Here is a 26897-nt window from a genome sequence, read left to right as displayed (position 1 = left end):
ATATCTACAAAAATATTAAGCAGCAACTGTTTTCAACGTTAATAATAGTAAATATTTCTTGAGCAGCAAATCAGCGTATTAGAATGATTTCTGAAGGATCATGTGACACTGAAGACTGGAGTAATGATGCTGAAAATTCGGCTTTGTCATTACAGGAAAAAAAATACATTTCAAAATATATACAAATAGATAAAATAAATGGTGAAAAATTTCACAATATTACATTTTTTTGTTTTTTTTTTGTTTATTGAATAAATGCAGCCTTGGTGCTCATAAGAGGCTTCTTTCCAAAAAGGTAAAAACAAATCTTACCGACCCCAAACATTTTAACTGTCTGACCTTAGTAAAGCTAATAGAATTACTGCACATGCCATTTTTGTTTGATTGCACAAACTAAGGGACCGGTTTCTGTGGTATTCCACAGCAGAAGATGCTATCAATAGAGATTAGCTTACATTGAACCTGACACATCAGTTTCTTATAAAAAAAAAAACAGTAAAAATTAAATACACCCAAATTTGTGGACATTTCTCTAATTTTCTTACACATATATAGGCTAAAAGGTTAACAAATTATGATGCAGTGACTAACACCACGTCTTACCACCAACACAATGGGTGAGAATGCAACAACACTCACAAGAAACGTGCAAAGCTGAGAGGAAGGATGGCATGTTTACCACGCTACAATTGCAAGACTTGTTGAAACGCTTTCTGGACGACTAGTCTAGTGTGCACAAGGGCTTAATTGTGAAGAGAAAAAAAAAAAAAACTCTGTGTGTGATCTAGTTTCCCACTCAAACAGGATTACTAGCGAATAGTCTAACTCAAACTACATCACCACATTCCATGTGCAACCACTGTGAAGTCATTACAAAGCGGTACCTCAGTTATTTTGCCTAAAATGGAGGCCTGTCACAACAAAGAGAGATGTGAGAGATCAGAGAAGGAAGCTGTCATGAAGCAACACTTCCAGGAAATAATAAATGGGGTTTAGGGTCGATACACGACACAGTATGAGGAGGAGGCACTTGCTACTTTACAACTGCTTCCTAAAGTAATAAAAATAAATCTATAAATTAATTAAAAAATAAGATTTGTCTGTATCTACATTGGTCAAAGGAAACCAGACATTTATAATCTTACAAAGATTTTAACATCAAATAAATGCTGTTTTTAAGCTTTTTACTCATCAAAATGTCATGAAAAAAATCTAAATAGCTACAAAAATATTAAGCAACAACTGTTTTCAACATTGATAATAGTAGGAATGTTTCTTGAGCAGCAAATCAGCATATTCGAGTGATTTCTGAAGAATCATGTGACACTGAAGACTGAAGCAAAAAATGCTGAATTTGTGGCAGCATTTCAGAAGAATATATTACATTACAATTATAGCCTTGGTGAGCATAAGTGAATTCTTTCAAAAACATATAAATGGTATTGTAAATATATGTGTATATATATGTAATAATAATATTAATAATTAGATGATAGATAGATAGATAGATAGATAGATAGATAGATAGATAGATAGATAGATAGATAGATAGATAGATAGATAGATAGATAGATAGATAGATAGATAGATAGATAGATAGATAGATAGATAGATAGATAGATAGATAGATAATATTTTATGAATTGCATACTGTAGAATTAGTAATTATATACTTGTACCAAAATCCTAAATGATCGTTTACTTTAAGTTTTTGCTTAAGGCATATTCTTATTAATCAAATTTAACCAAAGCCCATTAAAATACATTATAAAATACAAATAAAAACATTACAATTAAATGAGAAGTACATTTCTAGTCCTCTTTACTGTTATGTGCATTACTGTATTAATGTAATATCAAAATAAATTATATATATACTATCATTTAAATAGTCTTTTATCACATTATAGTAGTATTTTATCACCGAAAAAATGACCATAAAATATCTGTCTTTATGCAATATTTCACTTATTTTAATCTGTAAAAACAAACAGTAAAGGCAACTTTATAGTTATAAGCTCTAAACTCTATTTAGGTCGCCTAAAGCTCAGAAAGTGAAAATAAAAGGTACGGTACAGATATAGTCCCATTCATGTGATCTCTTTTATCTTCAGACAGCAAAGTCAGACGGGATACATGGAAATATAGTCAATAGTGAAAATACCAGGTTTTCCAAGAAAAGCTATACTGTCAGCCACCAACGCTCTACAAACATACACACACTATGTGGAGCATCTACAGGCAAGATCGGCCCTGGTTCCTCTCATTGTGAAATGGAGATGTGGGAAGTCGTGTTGATGAGAGAGGAGAGTTCTTGGAAAGCTCTGGCTGGTGCGTCTGTTGCCAGTGGTCAAGCTGATTCTTTAGAAATCCCTGAGTGTGATGAAACAGCCTGAACTTCTACAGATTCTACGGTCCCACAAAGGACACCAGCAGATTAGAGCTACAGAAGGGGAGGTGCTTTTACAGATACTTACGTACATATGACGTGCCACCTAAGCGAGGAAGAGGTGAAAAATGGTTAAGATATTATCTGGAGGGCTTATATTCCCATGTGTAAAGATAACGACGCATTTCCTTCAAAAAAATCAAACCGCTGTAGAAACTGAAGAAGGTGGTGAACCAAAATTGAACTGAAACTGACAGCTGAAAGCAACACACTTCAATTGTGCAGATATACCGTGACTATTTCAGTATTGGGGTCATTACCTGTAAACTAGTGCTTTGGTCAGAGAAAGGGGAGCTGAAAAATGTCGTCACAATACTCATCACGGTTTCTGTCACGTAGCCTTCTAACGTTGTGTCAGCATGTTTGCGGTCACTTGTATTGTTGCAGACCTGGATGCAAAGCAAGCATAAAGAATAGACAGAATTATTGTGGCCTTGAATCATATGCTTCTGTAAGCACAGTCAGAACAAACACTGATTCACCCCTTTGCTGCACTAAAAAAAGGACTTGGATCAACTAGAGACGTTCAGACGCCATATAAATAAAAACCCATATCATACCACAAATAATGAATCACTCCTTGACTTAAAAAAAAAAAAAACCCACAGGCAATCAACAATTAGACAATGTTAGTTGCACGCTAGCAAGCAACAGATTGGTACTTTTTGGTACTTTACACCTAAACGATTCATTGGGGTTGAGAAAAATCCCCGAATCAGCTTCCATTACCCTGCATATGTCAACCAGAAAGTTCTCAAAGAGTTTCCACATGTGGTTGCTGGTGTAGATCTCCTTCATTTCGACCTCTGTGTCCACGTAGCAATGGTTCAGGAAGTTGATATACGCAATTTTGACCTAATAAAAGACACAGTATACACACAACTTAATATTAGCAACAAAGATATCAGTAAGCCATATTCTGGTGCTGCATGGCTACATGACTTAGGGAGACGATTAATTATTTAATTAATTTAAGTTTTTTGTATTAGTAATTTGAATTATTTTTTCTTATGTCTTTAAAAAAATGTAACTGAACTCAAATTCTAAATGATATAATTGAACTGTTTTTAATAAAACCTTTAAATTAATTTAGGTTTTATGTAATAAAATAGAATTAATACAAATGCAATAAAAATTTATGTTCTATATATTAAAATCATGTAACTGTTTTAAAATAAAAAATATATATTAAAAAAATAATTAAGTTTTATGTATTAAGAAATAATATTTTAAAATGTAAATAAATGTCATTCTTATTTATGTTTTATTTATTTAAAAAATATATATATATATTTTTTTTTTTATTAATTTATTTAATTAAAGTTTTATGTATTAAAATAGAGCTAATAAAAACACGTTTTATGTATTAAATTAATCAGTAACATCTTATTTTTAAGGTTTCCTTATTACACGTTCTATGGGCTTACTATTATAATAATAATAAATAATGCATAATTACATGCAAGTAACCCTAATCATACAGCAAGTACATTATTAAATATATCTCCCACTTTGTGGTACTTCATTTTGAAAACAAACAGCTTTGTCATAACAGAATAAATATTAGATTTGAGCTTTTCATTCTTAGACAATGGGGGCCCTTTGAGTTAAACAGACCCACTAATTTAGACTTTGAACATTAGGCCAGTGCCAATCTAGTCTCATGTATCCAGACTTTGGACTTATCTGGTACTCACTGTAGCTTCTGTCCAAAATTCACACACTAAGACAGGAACATTCTGCACTTAGACAGGAACAGACCATCTGACCAATATAAAATGCCCAAGCACAGTTTCTGTTTTTATGTGTCGTTTAGGGGAGGGTAAACAGATTATACCACATTAACGCAACGTTGCAGAAAAAAAATTAACTCAAATTATGCGACATGAACCTGTAGGCCACTGACCTCAGGGATGCAGTCTTTGTGTGTAACCACACGGACAATATCGTCCAACGGCAGCAAGGAGTTGCACTTGATCTCGGTGTAGACGTTTTTACCCTCCGTGCAGACGGCCAGCAGCTCCACCAGGTGGATGTGGTACATGAGGGGGCTGTTTTCATCCATCCGGTCACGCTCCGAACGCATCATCTGGACCAGAGTCTGGAAGGAGACCCGGTCATTATAAAAGACCAGCACATCCTCTCCAGAGTTCACCAACTGTAGAAAAATTGTATTCATGTTAAACCCCATACATAACTACCAAAACCAAAAGCAATTTCAGCACCTCAGCCACCCACCTCGGCCATAACAATATCCTGGCATTTTTTGATAAATTTGTTCTCGGCCTTGACGATGGTCTGCAGGAACTTTAGGTACTGCACGTGTCTGCCGTGGGTCTCGATGCAGTGGACGAAGTGCTGTACGACGCGCTCGTTCATCTCGCTGCACAGCTGGAAGTTGTTCATGAAGATGTGCTGCATGGTGATGGCCTCCAGGATCTACACATGACAAAACAAAAAACATCAGATATATTTAGATGAAATCACAGTTTACAAACAAACACTTTCCTGGTTGTTCTAGCACCCCAGAAAAGAGTCCATTTGAACTAGAGATTCGTTCAAAGTGAGCAAAAAGTCATGTGTGTGATGCTGAAACATTTGACAAAAATTATTGTTTGTCATTTACAAAGCACAACCATTATAACAAACAAAAATCTAGAATATGATCTAACAATGATCCTATATGAGTAAGAGCACTACAGATATTCTAACGAAAAAGTGATGCATAGTTGCTTGTTTGTGAAAAGATGCATGAATAATAATAATAATAATAATAATACTCTAAAAATATTATTACTGTTATTATTATTATCAATATTATTACACCAATAAGCTTTTTTTATATCTTTGTTCATCATGAATATGTCATTTTTGCCCCTTGCTTAACATTGTATTTCCAACTTCTTTCTGTATTATCAAATATGCACATTTTAAATCTAACCGTAAATTTATATAACTTAAAAAAATACAATTTCTATCCAAAAATAATAGGGAAAGAGGTGGTAAATAAAAGTCAACCAATTTAGTTTATGTAACTATAAGATTTGGAGTAGTTTCTCCAGGTTGTGCATCAGCCTTATAAATATCATGTTTCCACATATATAATAAATAAATAAATGTGTGTATTCAACAACCTATTATAGCATGACTAACAATGCCCAAGCAGTGCAATTAACACATGGTTACATTAAAAATCCCACAAAAATAAGACCACAGTTAATCTCGTCATGTCATGATGATGAACTATGAATCATCATCATCATGATGTTTAAGGATTTGTTTAAGATGTAGCAATATGGAAACTGAGAACATCCGTCTGTGTCACCGCCAGTCTCACCGCCCCCAACCACCCAACACTCATCCTTCCCTGGTTGGTGTGTGTGTGTGTGTGTGTGTGAGATGGAGAGCTCACCCCAGGGTTGAGGAACAGGTTGATGTGTTTGTGGAGCAGAGCCTGGTTCTGCTGGTTGCCTGCACAGAAGTTCTGAAGAAACTCATGAGCCAGTTTCATAATCTCTTGCATTCGGACATCCTCACCCTGTCGAAATGTACATCACTGAGCATTAACACTTTTTTTTTAACTGTCTTTTTTTGGAGTTGGAGAACATTTACACCTGTTCATATTTTAATGTGATGCATATTTAATGTAAGCACCTGTTCATATTTTAATAAAACAGTAAATCATTTTTAAGAAAAGTAATAAATTGTGCAACTGCTCTGACTGATTCTTCAGTGTTTTTATTAATTAAAAGAACCAAATCATAGGAGCCATTCATGCTAGAAATGGACAACACTGGATGTGCTGTGTGTTTTAATTCACAAAGAAGAACTGGATCAGATGAGCCATTTATTCAAGAATCAGACTACACTGGTTGTTATATGTAAGACTACACTGGTAGAATTTTAATTTTTGTTTATTTGTTTCTTAAACACTATCAGTTTTACCAGGGATGATCTGCTAAACATTCAGCAGAACACCACAAAATCTTTTACCGGATTTTGATTATTCGGACGTTTTGCTGGACATTGTAGTTGGCGGAGCCGTAGCTCTGGTCAAAAGCTTCAGGACGCGCAGACATGGGAAGCGAGCCGGCGCGCTTGTGAAGCTTCGTCAGCACGGATTTAAAACGGCGTTGCCTAGCATCCATCTAGCGAATATCCACTCTCTACCCAACAAAACGGACGCCTAAAAACCTGTGCTGACCAGCTGGCCCCCATCTTCACACAGATCTTCAACAGATCACTGGAGCTGTGCGAAGTCCCCTCATGCGTCAAACGCTCCACCATCATCCCTGTCCCAAAGAAACCCAAAATTACAGGACTTAATGACTACAGACTTGTGGCTCTAACGTCTGTGGCCATGAAATCATTTGAAAGACTGGTTTTGGCTTATCTAAAGGCCTCCACTGGACCCCCTGCAGTTTGCCTACAGAGTAAACAGGTCTGTGGATGATGCAGTCAACATGGGACTGCACTTCTTCCTGCAGCATCTGGACAGACCAGGGACTTATGTGAGGATCCTGTTTGTAGACTTCAGCTCCGCTTTTAACACCATCATCCCGGACACCCTTCAGAATAAACAGACACAGCTCTCCGTCCCCACTTACGTCTGTCATTGGCTCACCAGCTTCCTGACAGACAGACAGCAGATAGTGAGGCTGGGAAAATTCACATCCAACACCCGCACCATCAGCACTGGAGCTCCTCAGGGTTGCGTTCTCTCCCCACTGCTCTTCTCCCTCTATATGAACGACTGCACGTCTAAAGACCCCTCTGTCAAGCTCCTGAAGTTTGCAGATGACACCACACTGATCGTCCTCATCCAGGACGGTGACGAGTCTGCTTACAGACAGGAGGTTAAGGAGCTGGCTGTCTGGTGCAGTCTTAACAACCCGGAGCTTAACACGCTCAAAACTGTGGAGATGATTGTGGACTTCAGGAGAAACCCCCCTGTACTCCCCCCACTCACCATCATGAACAGCACTGTGACTGCAGTGGAGTCATTCAGATTCCTGGGCACCACAATTTCTCAGGACCTGAAGTGGGACATTCCCATTGAGTCCATTGTGAAAAAGGCCCAGCAGAGGCTGTACTTCCTTTGCCAGCTGAGGAAGTTCAACCTGCCACAGGACTTACTGAAACAGTTCTACTCCGCCATCACTGAATCTAGTCTCTGCACTTCAATAACTGTCTGGTTCAGCTCAACTACCAAATCTGACCTCAGAAGATAACGGAGGGTAGTCCGGACTGCTGAGCGAATCATTGCTACAACCCTCCCCACTCTCCAAGAACTGTACTTATCCAGAGTGAGCAAAAGGGCTGGTAAAATCCTTCTGGACCCCGCACATCCAGCACACTCCCTCTTTGAACTGTTACCGTCTGGTCGACGCTACAGAGCTCTGAGCACCAGAACGACCAGACACAGAAACAGTTTCTTGCCTCAAGCAATCCATCTCATGAACACTTGACATTAAACGTGGAACACACAACACTATTATACGGTTTTTATTTATTCACCACACATACTTATTTTTTCATTTCAAATGTAATTGTCTATATTATATATTGTGTCTTTGCTATTTTGCACATTGCCTATTTGTATATTATTCTTCTACACTGCAAAAAATGCTTTTCTTACTTAGATTGTCTTGTTTTCAGCCAAAATATCTAAAACAAATTCTTAAATCAAGAAGGATTGTCTAGACAAGTAAAAATTATTGTCTTGTTTTCAGAAAAAACAACTTTCTGAAAACAAAACAAAAATTTTTACTTGTCTAGAAAATCCTTCTTAATTTAAGAATTTTTTGGCTGGAAACAAGACAAAACATCTAAGAAAAGCATTTTTTGCAGTGTATTCTCTGTGTCCTGTCCTGTTGCTGTCTTTCTGCTGCACTGTAGAGCTTCTGTCACTATAACAAATTCCTTGTATGTGTAAACACACCTGGCCAATAAAGCTCATTCTGATTCTGATTCTGAAAATGAACTGGATCGTAGAAGTGATTCATTCAGGAATCAGACTACACTGGGCGTGTTGCATGTTTTTGATTCACTAAAAAGAACCGGATCATAGGAGTCTTTAAGACAGGAATCTGACTGCTCTGAATGCTGTACAGTAGATTCAGTAGCAGCGTCGTGGAATTGCTGAACAGCAGATGTTTTAGTACAGTTTTCCATCCGCATCAGCTGAAGAATGAACGTTCGAGAAGCATTAACAGAACCAAATGTCATAAAAATCATTCTGTCAGTACCACACTTATTGAACTCGAGTGTACTAGACTAGAGGTCTTCATGGGTCCACTTGGAAGGTCTGACCCCCGAAACCCAAGCAGGTTCGGGTACAAAACTTTGCCATTGCCTCGGACATGGGTCGGGTTTGGTATTAGTGACCTTGGGTCTTGGGTAATTTAAAATAAAGGTGCTTTTTCCAAATGGACCTGATAAGACCGGAAAATACGTCTGTTACCTCATACACAGAAATCCGTTTAATAGATATGAGATTCATCAGGAAAATGCACTCGGGATCGAGTAAGAAGAGATTCGGGTCGAGAAGACCTCTACACTACTTCTCACTCATATACTGCACCTTCTCATAAGGGATCTGCAGCAGCTCAAGCACCACTGAATGAGCTCCCATGTTCCTCAACAGCCTCTGCTGCTGTTTCTTACTCTTCTTCCCTGATGGTCCTTCCTGTACACAAAGTTTGCTGAGACGCAGGAGGATCTAGAGATAGAATGACAGACAGACGATGAGCTGAAGAGCTGTCAATGAAGTGAATAAACAGTGTTTATTAAAGCAGATCAGTCTGCAATAGCTTTTATATGTGGTTTTATATTTCTCCTCCAGATGTACACTTCAGGACTGTATAATTAGATCTTCTTTAGTTAAAGTGGCTATATAATTAGCTTTTTATAGTACTTAGATGCATTAACTACTTTATACATAAGACCCTACCTTAAAATACTGAATGTTCATGTGTGAACGACACTTTACCTCCTTCACGTCGCTGTAATTGTCACTGCCATTTCCATCTGTCTTTTTTTTGCCCGAACCAGAGTCCCTCTACATAAAGAGCAGACAAAGGCTAAATAAAGAAACTGTTAATGTTCTATTTCATTCAAATAATAATGGCTATTATGTACAAAAGACTGCCCCAGAAAAAAAGGTAATTGTGCAAAAATAGAAAAAGTGAGCTATAAGGTTTCAATTACAAGAAAAAAAGGTAAAATTTGCATATGATGAATTATACCCCTTTCATTCTTTTTTGCTCTGATATATAATATGGTGCCAACAAAGCTTTTTGTTAAAAATTCAGCTAAATTGTATAGCCAACACAAAAACGTTAGTAACAATGGCAATAATTATGCAATGTAAGCATCATAAAGAATGTTAGAACATATGGCACTATAACCAATATTGTAGGCCAGCCAACACTCATAAATATGTAATTGTGGGTCTCTGGCTTAAATAATAAATGCTGCCACCTTCTTTTTGTGGTCAGACTCTGCTGGGAGTCCGTCTCCTGCATCCATGCCTTCATCACCCTGTCGCTTATACACCCAGAGCTCAGATTTTTCCACATTAGATCGCAGCAGGTCAAGGTCTGATTTGATCTGCTTGTAGTTGTCAACATCCTGACTGGTCACTAGAAGCTGAACCTATAGGGAAAAAAGGGGAGGGATGCATGATGAATTAAAATACAAACATTTGTAAGCTTTGAAAAATCAACAGCAAAAATGGATTAAAATGAAAATACCATTCATTAAAATGATTTAAAATAGCAATGTAGCATCGTGCTACATACCTGTTTGAAAGCCATGAGCACTTCTTGTCTCTGGCTGAAGTGTCTGAAGAGCAAATGTAGCGCTCCAGACACAAGCGGTGGATAGTCGTGCATAGTGAGATGGAGCAGAACCCTCAAAAATGTTCTTCCACCGTGGTCATCAAGATCCAGAGGTGTGTTCTCCTCACTGAGTTCAGAAAAAACTACATTTACATACTTACGTTCTCTTACAAAGCACCTTCTTATTCAAGAAATGAATCATTACCTTCCACCAAAAATTCCTTCTGCTTGTTCTTCAATGTTCTCAAAGTCCAGAGCTGTGAAACACACAGAAAAACTCACATAATCTGTAAAGTAACTTGTGGGTGATAGTGATCGGGACATACTGCCTACCTGGGATACAGTTGGGCCCGTCTGCATTCGCAGCTGGCGCTGCATCCGTTTGCGTGTTGCTCTCGTCAAACTCACGTTTGAAGATACAGAGCAAGCAGGAGATCCTGTAGTCCAGTCGTACATTCAGTATAAACTGAACAACAAAAAACACAAGGTTCAGTTTTGCACCAGATTTCAACTCTATTTTTTTACCTGCATTCAACATTTTGAAGTTAACTAACTGTTTGGTTGAAATTATGGTTCTTCAGATATATAAAATTAAATACAATTAAATACATTTTAAGTATATTTTAAAAATATTTTCTTATTAAATTATAGGTTTTTAATCACCTGTAGGATTTCTATGATCTTCAGTTTGGTGTCCATCACCAGAATGTCTTCCTTCTCTGGTTCTGTCTGGGTCTTCACCACATCACCATCAGGGGGTGTTGTGGGGGTTGTGGGTAAGAATCCGCCTCCTCTTAGGACCACCTGGGTCATCAGCTCCCCAACGCCATGGATGGATCTCATTACATTGCTACCTGTGAGAAACATTTCCAACAAACTCTAATTCTCTAATGAATCACACAGCTTTAGTCACTATTTGAATATCATTCACAGGACCAACAAAGACTCAAACTGCCATAACAATTCTTTACTTTTGGACTCGTCTCCTTTTTCCATTTTGTTGACGGGATAGATGGTGCTGACATGAACGCAGTCCAAAATGGCCAACAAGATCTTAGTCAAACGCAACAAGTCACTGAAGTTGTAAAAGCCAAAGTAAATAAGGTTTCTTGCTAAGTTCACAACCTTAAAAACACAAAAACAAGAGTTAGTCACATCCAGTAACAGCCCACGCTCCTCACTCGTGCACATGCTGGATGGGTGACTTACCTCAAAAGTCAGTTTGTTTTTCTCTTTATCAGAGAAAGGAATATTCTGACAGACCACATCTCTGAGATAGTTCTCCACAAAGTCCATAGTGAGCGCAAAGCGCTCCTTTATCTCATCTCTACTGGTTCCGTCATTATCATAGCTAAAACCAAAATACAACATTGAATGCACTTGGGTTGAGACAACTACAGAAAACTAATAAATGGAAGGTGGTTTAAAAAACACTTCAACATACTCATCGATGGCGATTTTTGACGGGATCTCGGACCACAGCCTGGCGTATTTCACAGGCATGACCTGTTCCTGCGGGTCACGGTCTACATGCATGTGAAGCATCAGCCGGCAGAACGAGGCACGGAGGTCGTAGGGTAGGTCTTCATCCGACATGCAGCGCAGGATCAGGTCTACATCCAGCTGGCCTGATATCTTCTCTATGGCCAAGTACTGGCGGTCCAAACACATCCGTGCAAACAGGTTCAGCTGGTATCTGAGAAAGACAATGATCCAGGAGAGGATGTTACTGAGAGAACTGATGTTTTGATTTTTTTTTTTTTTTTTTTTTTCATTTTGAACATTAAAGCATTTTTGGGTTTTGCCCTGATAAACTTTGACCCTTGGTTTATTTCCTGTTGGCTGACCTGTAGTAGCTAATGACCTCCAGGTCCTCTTTCTGGCCTTCTTTAGCATCCTGCGCCAGCTCTCTGACGCTCTTACTTTTGATCTCCTTACCGCTGTCCTTCCAAAACAACCACACCTCCTCCTCATCCTCCTCTGACTCCACTGGACCCTCTCCAGACTCCACCTCAAACCGAGACAACACCAGCCTGGGTCGAGAGACAAACATATAGAATTTAACTGGCAACAAACAACTCATAATTCAAAATTAGAATGACAAAGATTTTGTACAACTACAATGTGTTGAGTTGAAGTTTTTCTTCTTTGAAAAAAATGTATCACGTGAAGCCTATTACATGATCTTAGCCTTATAGAAAGAGACAGATAATGCCCATCACTGCCTTTAAATTACTTAAAGTAATTCAGAGCATTCCTTAGAACTTCTCAAATATGTCACTTCACAACAAATAAATTAATTAAATAAAGACATTTAATAAAGTGCCCCTATTATGGATTTTTGAAAATGACCTTTCATGCAGTCTGTAACACAGCTCTAAGTGAATGAAAACATCCTGCAAAGTTTTAAATCTGAAAGTGCACCGTGTATAAAGTTCTTGTCTCTCAAAAGAAAGAGTCGACTCTGAATCATTGAAACGAGTCATTTTTAAAACGAATCCCAAGCCGTTTCATGTTGACGTCAACATGAAGTAGCAAATTTTAGCTCAAAAGGGAACTGTATATAAATAATTACAATTAATTATGATTAATTACAATTATTTATATCGGCTGACAGTAATAACTATAGCAGAATTAAATTGCCATCAACTGATCTGTCCGTCCAGCGAACATTCAGTGCAAGTTAATATCAACTCTAAGAAAGGATATTTCCTTGGCCACAGAAAATACCTTACTATTAATGCATTAGAGCATGTAGCGAGGGTCAAAATCGTAAAGAGACATTTCATTTGCAAGGCAGAGCCAGAAACTCATGTAATTTGTGCACACAACTTTTATTATTTAGTAATTTGCATAGGTAATTCGGCTGGGTTAATGCACAAACTACTAAAGATTCTTAGGACACTAATATGTTGCATAGGCATCAACATGTAATGTTCACTCTCATTTAGATCATCCGAAGACGAATTGATAGAGACTAAATATGGTACAGCTAAAGTGATATTAACTAGTGATCTATCGTAAGCATGCATAAAACAGGATACAATACACAAAAATATATACAAGAACAGTAATAATATACACAATGACCTGAAGATATGTGCGTTCATTCAATTAGAGAATTAATAGAGAAGAGTCCATGCATGCATGTCAACCTGTTTTTGGGGACTCCCAAAACCAAAACATGAACCTTTCATAACCCATAATAGGGACACTTTAATATTAATTAATAGAGCTCAAATGTTTAGGGTCAGTAATTTTTATTAAAGTAATTAATACTTTTATTTAGCACGATGCATTACATTGATCAAAAGTGACAGTAAAGACTTTTATAATTTTTGAAAGATTTTGTTTTAAATAAAACTTTCTACAGAAATATTAACTGTTTTCAACAGATAATAATAAGAATTGTTCATTGAGGTGAAAATCAGCATATTAGAATGATTTCTGAAGGATCATGTAACACTGAAGACTGGAGTAATGATGCTGAAAATTCAGCTTTGATCACAGGAATAAATTACATTTTAAAATATATTCAAATAGAACACAGTTATTTTAAATAGTAATATTATTTCCCAATATTACAGTATTTTTGGTCAAATTAAATGGAGCGCTGGTGATATTAAGAGAATTAAAGCATAAAAAAATCTCAAATGTTTTATAAGTTGTTTAAACTGAAATTATATTAGATAAAAACACTAATGAAATAATTAAAAACTAATCTTAGCATCTAATAATTCACTATATAATCACTACATGATTTTCAAAAATGTCTCACTTGGTGTCTATAAGGATGTCAGCATTGGCAGGATTCAGCACCGCGTTACAGATCAGCTCCTGAGTCACTGGGATGGACTTGTTCATTGACACACACAGATCGGACAGGTAGTCCAGAAACCTAAACAGCACATGGAAACATGTCAGATTTCTATCTATCTTTCTGGGCATGTACATAAGCAAACAAGTTTAAGCATTGCTCTCAAACTTTTGGACAGAAAAGCCATTTTGTCTTTGCACTCTCTCCCACCTTGGTTCACGGTTTTTCCGCACAAGGCTGACAAACGTGTCAATTTCTGCCGCCGTGATGTGCTTCTCCAAGAGTTTGCGGTTGTTGTGGAGGAGAGCCGTTATTGTATCTTCGGCCAACACGTCGTAGCCGATCTGTTTCTGCATGAAGCGGAACTGCTTGGCGATGTATTCCTGGACAGAGGGCACAAAGAGACAAAGTGAATACATCTGTTCGCTCATCCACCACACCTGTCACCCATTCACTTTTTGAGTCTGTTTTGTTTTAAAAACACATTTAATGAGGATAGATGATGAACCCATTAAACTGAACATTAACTGAAAAAAACAACAACAAAAAAACCTCCGCTAAAAGCAACAATTCTCATTTTTGTTTAGTTTGAATTGAAGCACTAAAATAACTAAAACCTAATAAATACAAAAAAAAATTTTAAGTCCAAACAAAAATAAAATAAAAAAAACAGACAAAAAAACAAAATCCCTAAAAGTAAAATGCAAACATAAAACCTAAAATCGAACTCAAAATATTCACACAAAAAAATAATCTCACAGATACGGAAATAACACTGATAATAACTAATTAAAATATTTAAATCCCAATTTATTTATATCCAATCCCTTTGTTATTGTAAGTTAATAAATATACAAATAAATAAAACAGAGTAAATTATTCCATAAAACAAGCACTTTATGGCTATATTTTCAGCTAATGTCCTCTGAAGATGTCTGCATCAACATTTCTATGAATGACTGGGTTTAGTATGACACTTTGATTATAATTTAATTTCGCCATATAAAGAATGCAAATAACTTTTGTTAAACATCCCTTATGGTTTGATTCATACAGTAAATTAATTATCCATAAAGAATATCCATAAAGTGTGTGAGTGTTTGTGAGTGTGTGTGTGAGAGATTGTGTGTGTGTGTGTGTGTGTGTATATATGTGTGCATGTTTATGTGGTTTATGAGGACACAAATTTGTATAATGACATGGGTATGACAGAGGCATTACAATATGAAGGTGGTTTATGAGGACACTGCCTATGTCCCCGTAATTCAAAAGGTTTAAAAAAAACATACTAAATGGTGTTTTTTTGAAAATCTAAAAATGCACAAAGTCTCCTGTGAAAAATTACTGACTCTAAACATTTGAGCACTATTAATTCATATTAAAGTGTCCCTATTATGGGTTATGAAAGGTTCATGTTTTGGTTTTGGGAGTCCCCAAAAACAGGTTGACATGCATGCATGCAAAAAACACTTTCATTTTCTTATAATATGTATTTATTTGTACCTTACCATATGCATAACATATGTACTGTACAATTGTTTTTATACATCAATATCATCTACAGCAGAATCAATTAAGAGTCAAAGTTAGTCAGTGCGGATACTGAATTTTGAAACCTTTGAAAGTTCAAAGTTTGAGGATAGACGGCATTATATATAGTTTTTTTAGAATGGTTTAAGACTTTAAAAAGTGTGCATTAGACATGTGTAATGTTGGAAACCACAGCAAATCACACTCATGCCTGCAGACACCGATAACATCTTAAAGTTTATGAATATATCAGAGACAGTCAAAATGAAGGCAAGCTGAATTAACTTGCTTTCAAGAACAAACAAATCAACAGGGGAAGCACTGGGACTTTGGGTCCTGCATTCACAATGTTTTTTTAATGAGGAAAAAAAAAACAGTTCAGATAAAAAACAATATTGAAATGTTCGTTAAATATCATATAAATCATTGTATGAGGTCTCCTGCAGACCCACCTGGTTCTTCCTGTAGTCCTGCTGTGAATGTCGCAGCACACGGTAGCACAGTCTGCAGATGTGCCTGAAGGGTGCGTGTCTCTGGTCACTCAGCTCCTCCAGACGCAACATGGGACCATCACCGCTGTCTGTGAATGGGGCCTGAAGCAGCTTAAAGATCTGTTTGATGGAGGAAGAATGGAGACCAGAATGAATAATACATCTGATGTATCTACACTCCTAAAAATAAAGGCTCCTTATTTGCATTGATGAAAGGTTCTCTATAGTAAAAAAAAAAGTTCTTCAGATTATTTTAATATTTATTACAATAAAAAAGACAACTCTTTTAAGAACTGTTCACTGAAAGGTTCTTTAGAGATCCAAAAATGGTTGTTCTATGGCATCGTTGCGAAAAAAAAAATCATTTTCAAAACTATATACCAAACAGTATACTAAATAACTATATACTAAACTGTATACCATTCAAATATGGTCTCTGGAACCAACCATCCTGACCAAAAAGTTAATAGGTTTAAGTTGGCAGTTACAAAATGAAAGACTTTTTATGAGTTTTTGATGATCAAGATGGTTGCAGATGGAAAAAAATACTAATTTACTCTTTTACTCATTTAATCTTTTAAATGTTATTCTAAACCAGGGATGTGTAAGACTAGTCAAAATTGGAACTACTAGTTGACTAGTGGAAATTTAGTCATTTTAATGTTACGTTTTTAAAATAATACATTATTTTGAAACATGGATATCTGGAGCCAAAAACAAAGTAAATGTTGCATGCATGCATTTTCTTTGTGCCTCTTACGTACAATAAAGGTTTAAAGCAGTAAACATTATGAATGAAAGGGAACTGACTTTTTTTCATGTTATCTCAATATAAATGGTGTTTATTAGTGCAGCGTTTACAAGGGTAACCATGGTGTTCGCTGTATTTCTGCTTGTTCAAAAGCGCCACCTGCGGTCAGAGAGGGAATCTGCATTTTCATTCAGCCCATCTGCTGCTTTTGTTGCCGTCAATGTGTAAGTTTTAACCATTTGATGGAAAATAATAACAACATGGATAATAAGGTATATATAATTATTTGACTGTTTGATTCATTTTTTTCAAATGGATTGCATATGCAAACAATGTTTTCTGAGGCTTTTAGGCTAGTTGATTAGTCGTAGAGCACATTAATTTTAAGGTGAAGGGCATGCCCTTTTAAGCACTACAAGTGGTGAAGGGTGAGGTATTGAAGAACATCCTACTTGTTTTAAGATATTCTGCTCTCGCATGAGTTTCTGCCGTTCACGGTTGGGTTTATTGACCATGATCTCCAAAACATCCTGGCCATTGTTGGGAATGTCCACCACGAAAAACACAAGGTCCTCGAGAAGCTTAGTGACAAACCTACAGAATGCAGAGAGAAAGAAGGTAAAGTTGGTTTAAACCCATAACAGTTCCTAATCAAGGGCAAAATACTTCATTTTCCACTAGAAGTGGTGGAAAATGTTGCACATTCATCACAGCAATGCTTTTGAATTTCCAGTTTAGACCTCTGGGAATGGTTCCCACGTACAGTTTGTACACAGTTGATACAGTAAAACAACGTGAAGTGTTAAATGAGGTCATACCAAGCAATTTAGTCAGAGGTCGCTAAAGGACTCAAGCACATTCCTATTCCAAATACTCTCAGAGGTCGTACCTTCTTTCATTCTGGGTGATTGTGCCCCTCTCTAGCTTGCCAGCGATGGATGCCAACACTTTACTGGCATCGTTGGCAAAGTCTAGGTCCCTCACCTCCGCAGGAGGGACCGGCACAATGGCGAAGGCCTCTTTATCTTCTTTGACAGGTGATGTGCCAATCTGAAGGAGAAAACAAACTGCAATTTAGTGCAACAGTAATATGAAGATAACATGATAACAGCAACAATATTATATTGAAGATGACGTCTATTATAACACATTCTATTCTATAACTTTTATATTTTACATAGACTTCACCATGTCATATTATGTTTATTTAAAATTATTTTTTATATATTTGTTTTTTTACATTCTATAACTTCCTATTTTACAGACTTTATTTATATATTTTATTTATATATTTATATACTTCACATTTTATATATTCTTTATATATTTATCAATTCTTCATAAAAAAAAGAAATCACCATGGCATATTATGTTTATTTAAAATAAGATTTTAATATTTCACATTCATTAATGTTAATTATATTTAAAACAATACTTATATATTTATTAAGATGATAAATTATTAATATAATATAATATAATATAATAATTTAAATAATTAAATATATAATAATTACTATTATTATTATTATAATTATATTAATAATAATAATAATAATTCAAAAGCTGCTAAACATTTCAGACAATAAATGAGATTAAATAGCAAACTGATAAACCATTTGATATCAGTGTTTTTTGCGAATTACTTAAACAACACCCACTCGTAGCATAACTGGCTTCTCCTCCTCTTTGTCTATGGGGTTGTTGGTGCTGTGGACCCACGTATTGGTGCACAAGTGCCTCAGTCTCACATACGAGTTCCTGAGGAGGAAACAAAAAGACTCAACACTAACACTCATGTCAAAGATATTAAAATGTATGATCTGCATAATAAAAAAAAAAGAAAAATCAATTGTGACCTTGAAGATTATACTGATACATAGGTGCTCACATGGCACTCATGAGCATCTCGTAAAATAATAACTACTACTATTCATATTATTAACTTAAAATGCAATGAAATGTTTATAAATGTTTTTTTTTTCTTTGCATGTATGTAGATATTTATGTATTTATTCAATGGTTTGTTCCTTATTTATATAATATTATTATTATGTTATTAAATAGAATTATATTCAATATTTTTACATGAATAAAGGTAACTGGAAAGGTAATTGATAACCTCCCTTAACCCTTAATCTTAAAACCATCAAGAGTTTACAGGAGGTCACAGCACATTCCTGCTGTGACGAGGGTCATCTAGGTTCACATTTAGGGGGCAAATGAGTTCATTTCACAGTTTAGCAGTCCTTCAAATGCTCACTGGGGATAAAACACTCTTGTACCAAGACGTCATATGTGAGCACCTTTAGAAGTCACTAGGTTAAGGGCATATATGGTGGGGTGGGAGGCCTTCAGCTCATTGTGACCTCTGTAAACTCTGTGGTGTTGAATGCAACATTTAAGAGGATATGACTGGTTAGTGAATTCTGTGCCACGAATTCAATAAACCAGTCACCGCAACTCTAATGTATGGAACATAATGTTTATTAAGACAGTTCTAATTGAGATCGTTTGTGATAGTTTGTGAAAGTTTAAGAAATTAGCTTTAAGGCTCATGCATTTGCAGATTTAAACTGTTGTGGTCGTATTGCGCAATCCAAACATGAACTTTCCCTGAGTTCATGCCGCTGACTCCAACAGTGCCTGTGGGAAGCTATAGCAGTTACACACACAAACACACACACACAAAGACCTTCTCGCTATCAAAGCCACTATTGTTCCTAGTGCCTGTAAGTGTGTGTGGTGCTTAAACACACCCCTACAAGGAAGTTCAATACCTGTCAGGCCAGATAGTTAATTCATGCTTGTTTTACTAAATTGCCACAAGCACAATGAACCTGTTCATATTAATCTTGCACACTAAGGCGATGTTCACACAGCAATCCAATCTGTTTTTTGTGAGGTTTTAATAGAATATTGTAAATGTGGTACTGGTCTAAACAGGCAATGCTTCTAAACTGAGCTGCATCATCAGAAACATTAAAAAAAGGGGAGAGAGAGAGACAATAAGAAAGATATTATGCAATGGAGGTTGGTGTCAAATTGCATAAATAATTATAATGTAGAGGAAGGAAAAAAAAATTAATAATGGTACAAAGAACATTATTGACGTAAAGACATACTCCACCTAAAACATGATTTGGCATAATTTTCTATTTTGTGTGTGCATGTGAGAGAGAATGTCAGCTCTTAGCTCAAGGTCAACTTTGGGTCAATAAGTTTTTTTTTTCGAATGTAATTAATACTTTTATTCAGTAGGGTGCATTACTCTGATCAAAAGTGGCAAAAAACAACAACATTTCAAATATATGCGGTTCTTTTAAACATTCTATTCATCAAAGAATCATAAAAATGCATCACATTTTCCCCCAAAATATTAAGCAGCACAACTGTTTTCAACAATAAGAAATCTTTCTCGAGCAGAAGGATCATGTGACACTGAAGACTAGAGTAATGATGCTGAAAATTCAGCTTTGCATCAAAGCTTTGTAACATATTAAAACAGAAAACAGCCATTTTAATTTGGAATAATATTTCACAATATTACAGCATTTTTGTTTAAATAAATGCAGCCTAGGTGATCATAAGAGAGAAAGATCTTACTTAAAAGTTAAACTGAGTCTAATTCCTATGAGACTGAGTATTTCTTTTTCAGTTACACTTGACGTTAAAATATCCTAATGCATTAAATATACATTAGATTGACATAAAACTAAAAATATGATTTTTGCCATCCACACTGTCACCCAGCTCTGTGTCACTGTCTTTTCATGAGGATCTGATTTGGGCCTCATTCAACTGAGGCTAGAATTTAACCAAAGAGTCACAGAGTTCATTCACTCAAAGGACACAAATCTAATAATTACACACACAAGTAAAATTGGGTCTAATAGTTCACACAAACATACTCTGTCACACACATAAACAGGTTTTAGACGGGCCACAAGTGGACATCATATACGGCTGTATTCCTGGCACAGTTGTGTAATCGCGCCTATGTGACTAACAGGCTTACCTTTGTGTGTATGAGTGTGTGCATGTGCCCCCTGTGCCCCCCTTAGACTAATTAGTCACATCTACAGCCCTTCTGTGCTGTGAAAGAGTGCCGATTTGTGAGACTGTGGGTATTTCAGGTCACACTTAAAGCCTTGACTTTTAAAATCCTTTTACTAGGATCAACCTTAAAGATGATCTCTCTCACACACAAGATCAAGCCACAGTTCAACTTGTTACACATATGACTGTCAGCAGCTTACTGTTGCATGAAATCCATTCAAAGCATGCGACTGAGAGGGTCATATAATCTTCAGATATGTTCAAGACCCATAGGCACAATATACAAAGAAGCAGTTATCGACTCAAGACACACAAACACACATCCATCATCATCAGCTCACGCTCGCATGAATCAGACTGCATTCAAACAGAAACCTTTCAAGAAAGTGTCTGGGTCCTATGAACTCACAAGAAATTAATAAGAATTCACATTTTGAAAGGGTTATTTAAAAGGTTATTTTTTTTTAGCACCCATGACCACAATGCCAAATAAATATATGTATGTACGTATCAAAAGGTTAAAAAAATCAAAAGGTTAAACTACTGGATACATTAGGGCAATGCAAATTTGGAAGAAGTAAATAATGCCACAATAGAAAATATCTTAAACAGTAAAGGATAAATAAAATACATAAATAACATCAAATAAAAATGTATATAAAAAATATATATTTTAAATAAATAAAATAATAAGACAAAAGGGGTTTTTAAGCATTAAAATAATTTAAGTTGATTTAAATTGAGGGTTTTTTCCTATACATTAGAATGTACAGTTTATTTTATTTTTGAGCAAAACAATAAGCAATATAAGTATACAAAATATCATTAATTTTTACCATGATTTACATAAGACACCCACTAAAATATTTTTCAGTTTCACAATAGTTTATGTACCAAAAAAATCCTAACAGGCACATTTAAAACAAAAATCATTAAAGGACATTTAAAAACACTATTTAAGGACCACAGTGCAGCCCCTAAATACAAATTAATTACCATTTCAAATCTTACCACTATCCTTCAAACCACTGTGATTTACCAATTTGTCAGCAAAAATAAATAAATAAATAATAATCATGTAAAATATTATTTCAGCCATATTTTGACTATTTATTTTCACAGAAGTTATTTGAATCATTACACTTTACTGGGATTTAATATGCTTTCTATAAACTTTTGTCAATTCTATGTACATCATAGAGTCATAAACATAATCTGGACATCTTCGTGTGATACACTCATTTAATACCAAAACTGAATTTCCCCTACTATGTTCGGTTTCTGAGCAGCAAGGAAGATGACTTCATAAAACCACTTTCCAAGTGATTGCTTATATAAATAAGGGAATCTGGGGGTGGACGGTTACGTAACATCAGCCTTCTGTTTTAACAACATGTTTCGACAACATGGAAAGATATCAAGCTGGCGAAGTGCACGGTCACCCTGATTTCCTGCCACCACACCCTGTCGGGACTTTCCTGCCTATTTTCAGAAAGAAAAGTAAGAATTTGCAGGTATCTTGATGAGGCAAACACACATAAAGCTACAAGTGCACACTCCACGCTGGAAGCGCTTAGGTTTTGCGGTATGAGTCTGACGGGTGTGAGAGTAGACATGTGATCGCATGTGTGCATTCTTCCAAATCTGGCATCTCTCTCGTGTTCTGTCACGCATGATTCATTGAGACAACAGGTCTTATAGTTAAAAACAAACAAAATGAGTCGCAAGACCTTGGGAGGTGCAAGACATCATGAGATGCAGGTGACTTTCAGAAATACCAGGAAAATACGTGAGTGCAAAACGACTTATATCCATAGCCGTATGAATCAGATACACTGTTTTCTCTTTAGGTTCATTAAGGGTCGTTTACTACTAAATTCAGATATCCCATAGGCCTGAAAACAACTTAATCAGCCACTGAGTAGATTTTGAAAGAGCTTTCACGTCCATAGACATAGGCAAAACTTTTTCAGGCAATAGAAAGAGAGGTAATCAGAGATTGAGTACAGTCTATACGTATCATAAACAGTAATCTCACATTACTCAGAGCTCAAACTGACAGCAGTGAACCTGCCACTCCAACTCAAAGTCTGATTAACACAATTACATTATACAATCTCTGTATAAATCACATACATTTGTATTTTGTCATTTAATGGGGTAAACAGCAGAAATATTTACAGGTCAAACTTCCCCCTAAAAAGACATATATATATGTGTGTGTGTGTGTGTGTGTAATATATTATCACTGTAAAAAATTGTATAGGATTAAAAGTATCATATACTGTTAGGAGTACTATAATTAGTATAGTGTGGTCCAGTGTGTACCTGGGGACGAGGGAGTCTCCTCCTCTGAGGGTGGTGGGATCCAGCTCAAATATAGAGGAGATGTCATTGCCATCAGGGACGGACGCGAGGGTGTACATAACCTTCTCATTGGGAGTTCTCAGACGTGTTCGCAGAGCTTCATGCTCCGAGTCCAGCTAGAGGAGAGAGGGGACCACATAACCATGGAGACACAACATCTCATCAGTTTATTGATTATGTGACTAAGATAAAACCAGTCTTTGCTGAGGAAACGATCTTTGATTAGTGACATGTTTACAACTTTGCACATGACATGAAATTCAACAAAGCGTTCGAGAACATGGCAAAGAATGTGGGTACGAGCAAAACCGGTTTGGCAGATTTTTAGTCAACAATAAAGTTAACTGCTTCTTGATTCATTTCAGAGAAACTCAGGGGAAATTTTCGCGTTGATTTTATAAACCTGACCTAATGGTCTGTTACCAACAACATAATGATTAAATGGGGATATATGGAGTACATGCACACTAGCAACAAGAGGAACTGCTGTGTTATACTGCCACCTACAGGCGGTGAGCTGCACTGCTCAAACTGCCTTACAGCTATTGTGGCCGATTTTTTTTTTTTTTTAGTTAAATAGTGCATTTACTTTGTGAGTGAAAGGAAACGATTAATTATTCTTAAAATATTCTGGGGTTCTATTCAGGTTAGATTCAACAGCATTTATTTTTATTTACCAAAAAAATGAATTTGACATTTTCAAAATCTGTAATGCATTTGATGGGTTTAAAAAATACAGAAAAACAAAGTGTTTTTGTTATAACGCTTGCATTATTTGTTCCTTAAAATGTGTATTATTTGAGCTGTAAGGCTATCAAAATCTTCTTCTTTTATTACAGTTCTAGGAAACAGTCTCCATGCATGGACGATGCAAAAGTTACAGGGTTTACTTACATCATCATAACAGATTTAATATTTCATATCATTTTGCACAGACAAGGTTGGTAGGGATTTTACATTTACATTTCTTGTCTCGTAGCTACACTTTCGAAACATGTATTTTAACATTTTGTTCAATGTGTTTCTCCATTACTGTCATTATAAACTGTTTTAATGTTAATATTTACAAATAAAATACTTAACCAAAGACTAGAAAGGAGGCGTTGGCAAGAAACTGAAATAAAGTAGTAATAATAACTTAAATAAAACTAAAACTGATAATTATAAATTATCAAATAAAACTAAAACTAAAATTTATAATAATCACAACTTTAGAAATATTTTTTATAATATTTTAATTTTTTAATTTAAAAAAATAAATTAAAAACAATGAAATCAAAAATAAAATCCCATACGAAATATTAATAAATACTAAAAAAAATAGTATATAGATAATATTAAAATAACACTGTAACTGAATTTTGCCCACAAATGCTGTTGATGTATCAAAACGTGTACAGAACCACATTTTAAACTATAATGAGCAATAACATCAAACAAAGCTGCATAAATCACAACAACACATTCTGCATAGAATGCGTAGAGCTATGCAAAGAGAAGGGGGGGACAATTCTAAAGGGGTGTGCTTTGATTTTGAACTTTGACCATGAAGATGAAGCTATACAAGCTTTGTATGAGAGCAAGTCTGACAGTACCTGGAAGTTAAAGGGTGAAAAATCTGCCACCTGAAACCAGAAAAAAAATAAAAAATCAGCCAGCACACATACTGTACATCTACACAGTACAGTACACAAGAATGACAGCTTTTTAACCAGAAATGAAACTACTCACAGATGAACGTGAATCCTTAGACTCTTCCTCCAAGTCAGGATTAGCCTGTGAACAAATAAATCACAAAAAATATCCTCAAAATGTTAAAAGAATTCAGATCATTTTATTTGACAGGCAACTGATCAGGAAATTGATTGACTGATTTATTAGGCAAAACCTAATAAAACCAGAATAAAGTAAGACAGGGTCCTGATCTTTGAACATGTTTTACTTGTTTAGAGAGAGGTATATTTCAAGATTTGACAAACTCTTTTCCCTTTATTTAAAGCATATGCACATGATTTCAAATTTAACCCGTTTTACTTTAATATACATTCCTTATCCCACTGTACAGAACAGATGTGCCGAATTATAAAGAAAAAATATTATTACCATTAACTAAGCAAGTTAAAAGGTTTTTGTTAATTGAAATGAAGCTGCTGAAAGGAAATAATAAATTAAAAGTTGCACCAAAAGAAAATTAGCACTAACATTACTAACTGGAAATTAATTAAAACTAAAAGTGAAAATAATAATAATAATAATAATAATAATAATTAAACCTAAATAGCAATAGTTAATTAAAAAAAAAGAAGAATGACAAAAGCATCTCAAAACTACATTAAAAACTAAACTAAGATAAAAATTAGGAAACATTTACGATTCAGTTTGGATGAGTATCATCCAAAAAAGACTAAAAAAATAAATAAATCTTGAGTGCAAAATTTGATCAAATCTAAACTTGAAACATCATAATGATGAAATATAAGTGTAACCAAATCTGGAAAAATTTTAATAAAACATTTTGAAAGGTTTGTGTCAAAATATCCTTAAACCTTTCTTGCTAACCAAGATAGCCATGTTCAAAGAACAGCACCATAGATGTGATTAAAATTGCATGTAAGATTTAATCAATTTGGCATCTAACTGAGCAAAAATGAGCTCAAGTCAGGTTAAAGGTCTGATGGAAACATCCAGAAGGATGCTGAAAATCTTACAAACTGCAGTTTTTAGCCAGAGAAAATCTAGAGGAAGTTAGTAAGGTTCCCTACCCAGTGTGAGAGGTTAGTGCTGATCTGGGAACAGCTGAGGGATGATCCCGAGCTAGTAGAACACACCTCACTCACCTCTGCTGCCAGGTAGTGTCCTGTGGCCAAGTGTTTAAACCTGAAAAGGCTATTCCAGTAACCAGCGCCACCGCGACACGGATCATGATGAACCACCTGAAATATGAGATTGGGAGGAATGTCACAATTAGCATATGTGGTAGTTAAAGTGAAGTGACAAAAAAAGTGAAAGTGAAGTGACATACTGCCAAGTATGGTGACCCATACTCGGAATTCGTGCTCTGCATTTAACCCATCCAACGTGCACACACACAGCAGTGAACACACACACACAGCAGTGAACACACACACACTGTGAACACACACCCGGAGCAGTGGGCAGCCATTTATGCTGCGGCGCCCGGGGAGCAGTTGGGGGTTCGGTGCCTTGCTCAAGGGCACCTCAGTCGTGGTATTGAGGGTGGAGAGAGCGCTGGACATTCACTCCCCCCACCTACAATCCCTGCTGGCCCGAGACTCGAACCCGCAACCTTTGGATTACAAGTCCGACTCTCTAACCATTAGGCCACAACTTCACCTTAAAGGGACCCTTTACACAAAATTACAATAAGAATGCTGTGGGAATGAGTTCTAAAACCCGTAAACAAGTTAATTTGAACTTCCGATTCCATAGTCCCAGAGTCAATGGGTTTTTGGGTAAATGCCTGAAATAAGGTCTGTGGTAAACAAAAGTTTAAGATATTTGAGCATATTACTCAACAACATAAAATACATCAGTACACACCACTCATGACTTTAAGCTGTTATGTGTCTTG

At 35.9% G+C, this 26897-nt stretch overlaps 1 protein-coding gene across 1 annotated transcript in view; it reads right to left on the bottom strand.

The window, feature by feature from the left end:
• Nucleotides 1-26897, bottom strand: part of LOC306854942 (inositol 1,4,5-trisphosphate-gated calcium channel ITPR1-like) — a 124063-nt gene that overhangs the window by 71759 nt on the left and 25407 nt on the right. Inside the window, exons 10-35 of the mRNA XM_079393258.1 lie at nt 26143-26238; nt 25037-25081; nt 24901-24930; nt 23267-23421; nt 18541-18640; nt 17769-17929; nt 17332-17473; nt 16090-16248; nt 14318-14490; nt 14069-14188; nt 12138-12323; nt 11735-11986; nt 11500-11641; nt 11262-11415; nt 10954-11144; nt 10624-10756; nt 10496-10547; nt 10252-10417; nt 9932-10105; nt 9441-9509; nt 9033-9170; nt 5862-5987; nt 4688-4888; nt 4356-4607; nt 3179-3304; nt 2710-2838 (exon numbers count right to left, since the gene is read on the bottom strand). Coding sequence (XP_079249384.1) covers nt 2710-2838; nt 3179-3304; nt 4356-4607; nt 4688-4888; nt 5862-5987; nt 9033-9170; nt 9441-9509; nt 9932-10105; nt 10252-10417; nt 10496-10547; nt 10624-10756; nt 10954-11144; nt 11262-11415; nt 11500-11641; nt 11735-11986; nt 12138-12323; nt 14069-14188; nt 14318-14490; nt 16090-16248; nt 17332-17473; nt 17769-17929; nt 18541-18640; nt 23267-23421; nt 24901-24930; nt 25037-25081; nt 26143-26238 — 3672 coding nt within the window. The remainder of the gene's footprint in view (nt 1-2709; nt 2839-3178; nt 3305-4355; nt 4608-4687; nt 4889-5861; nt 5988-9032; nt 9171-9440; nt 9510-9931; nt 10106-10251; nt 10418-10495; nt 10548-10623; nt 10757-10953; nt 11145-11261; nt 11416-11499; nt 11642-11734; nt 11987-12137; nt 12324-14068; nt 14189-14317; nt 14491-16089; nt 16249-17331; nt 17474-17768; nt 17930-18540; nt 18641-23266; nt 23422-24900; nt 24931-25036; nt 25082-26142; nt 26239-26897) is intronic.

Source organism: Barbus barbus (genome assembly GCF_936440315.1).
Source record: "Barbus barbus genome assembly, chromosome: 35".
In the NCBI taxonomy this organism is placed as follows: Eukaryota; Metazoa; Chordata; class Actinopteri; order Cypriniformes; family Cyprinidae; genus Barbus; species Barbus barbus.
Note: the sequence above shows the minus strand (reverse complement) of the source record. Positions and strands in the feature narration are given on the sequence as shown.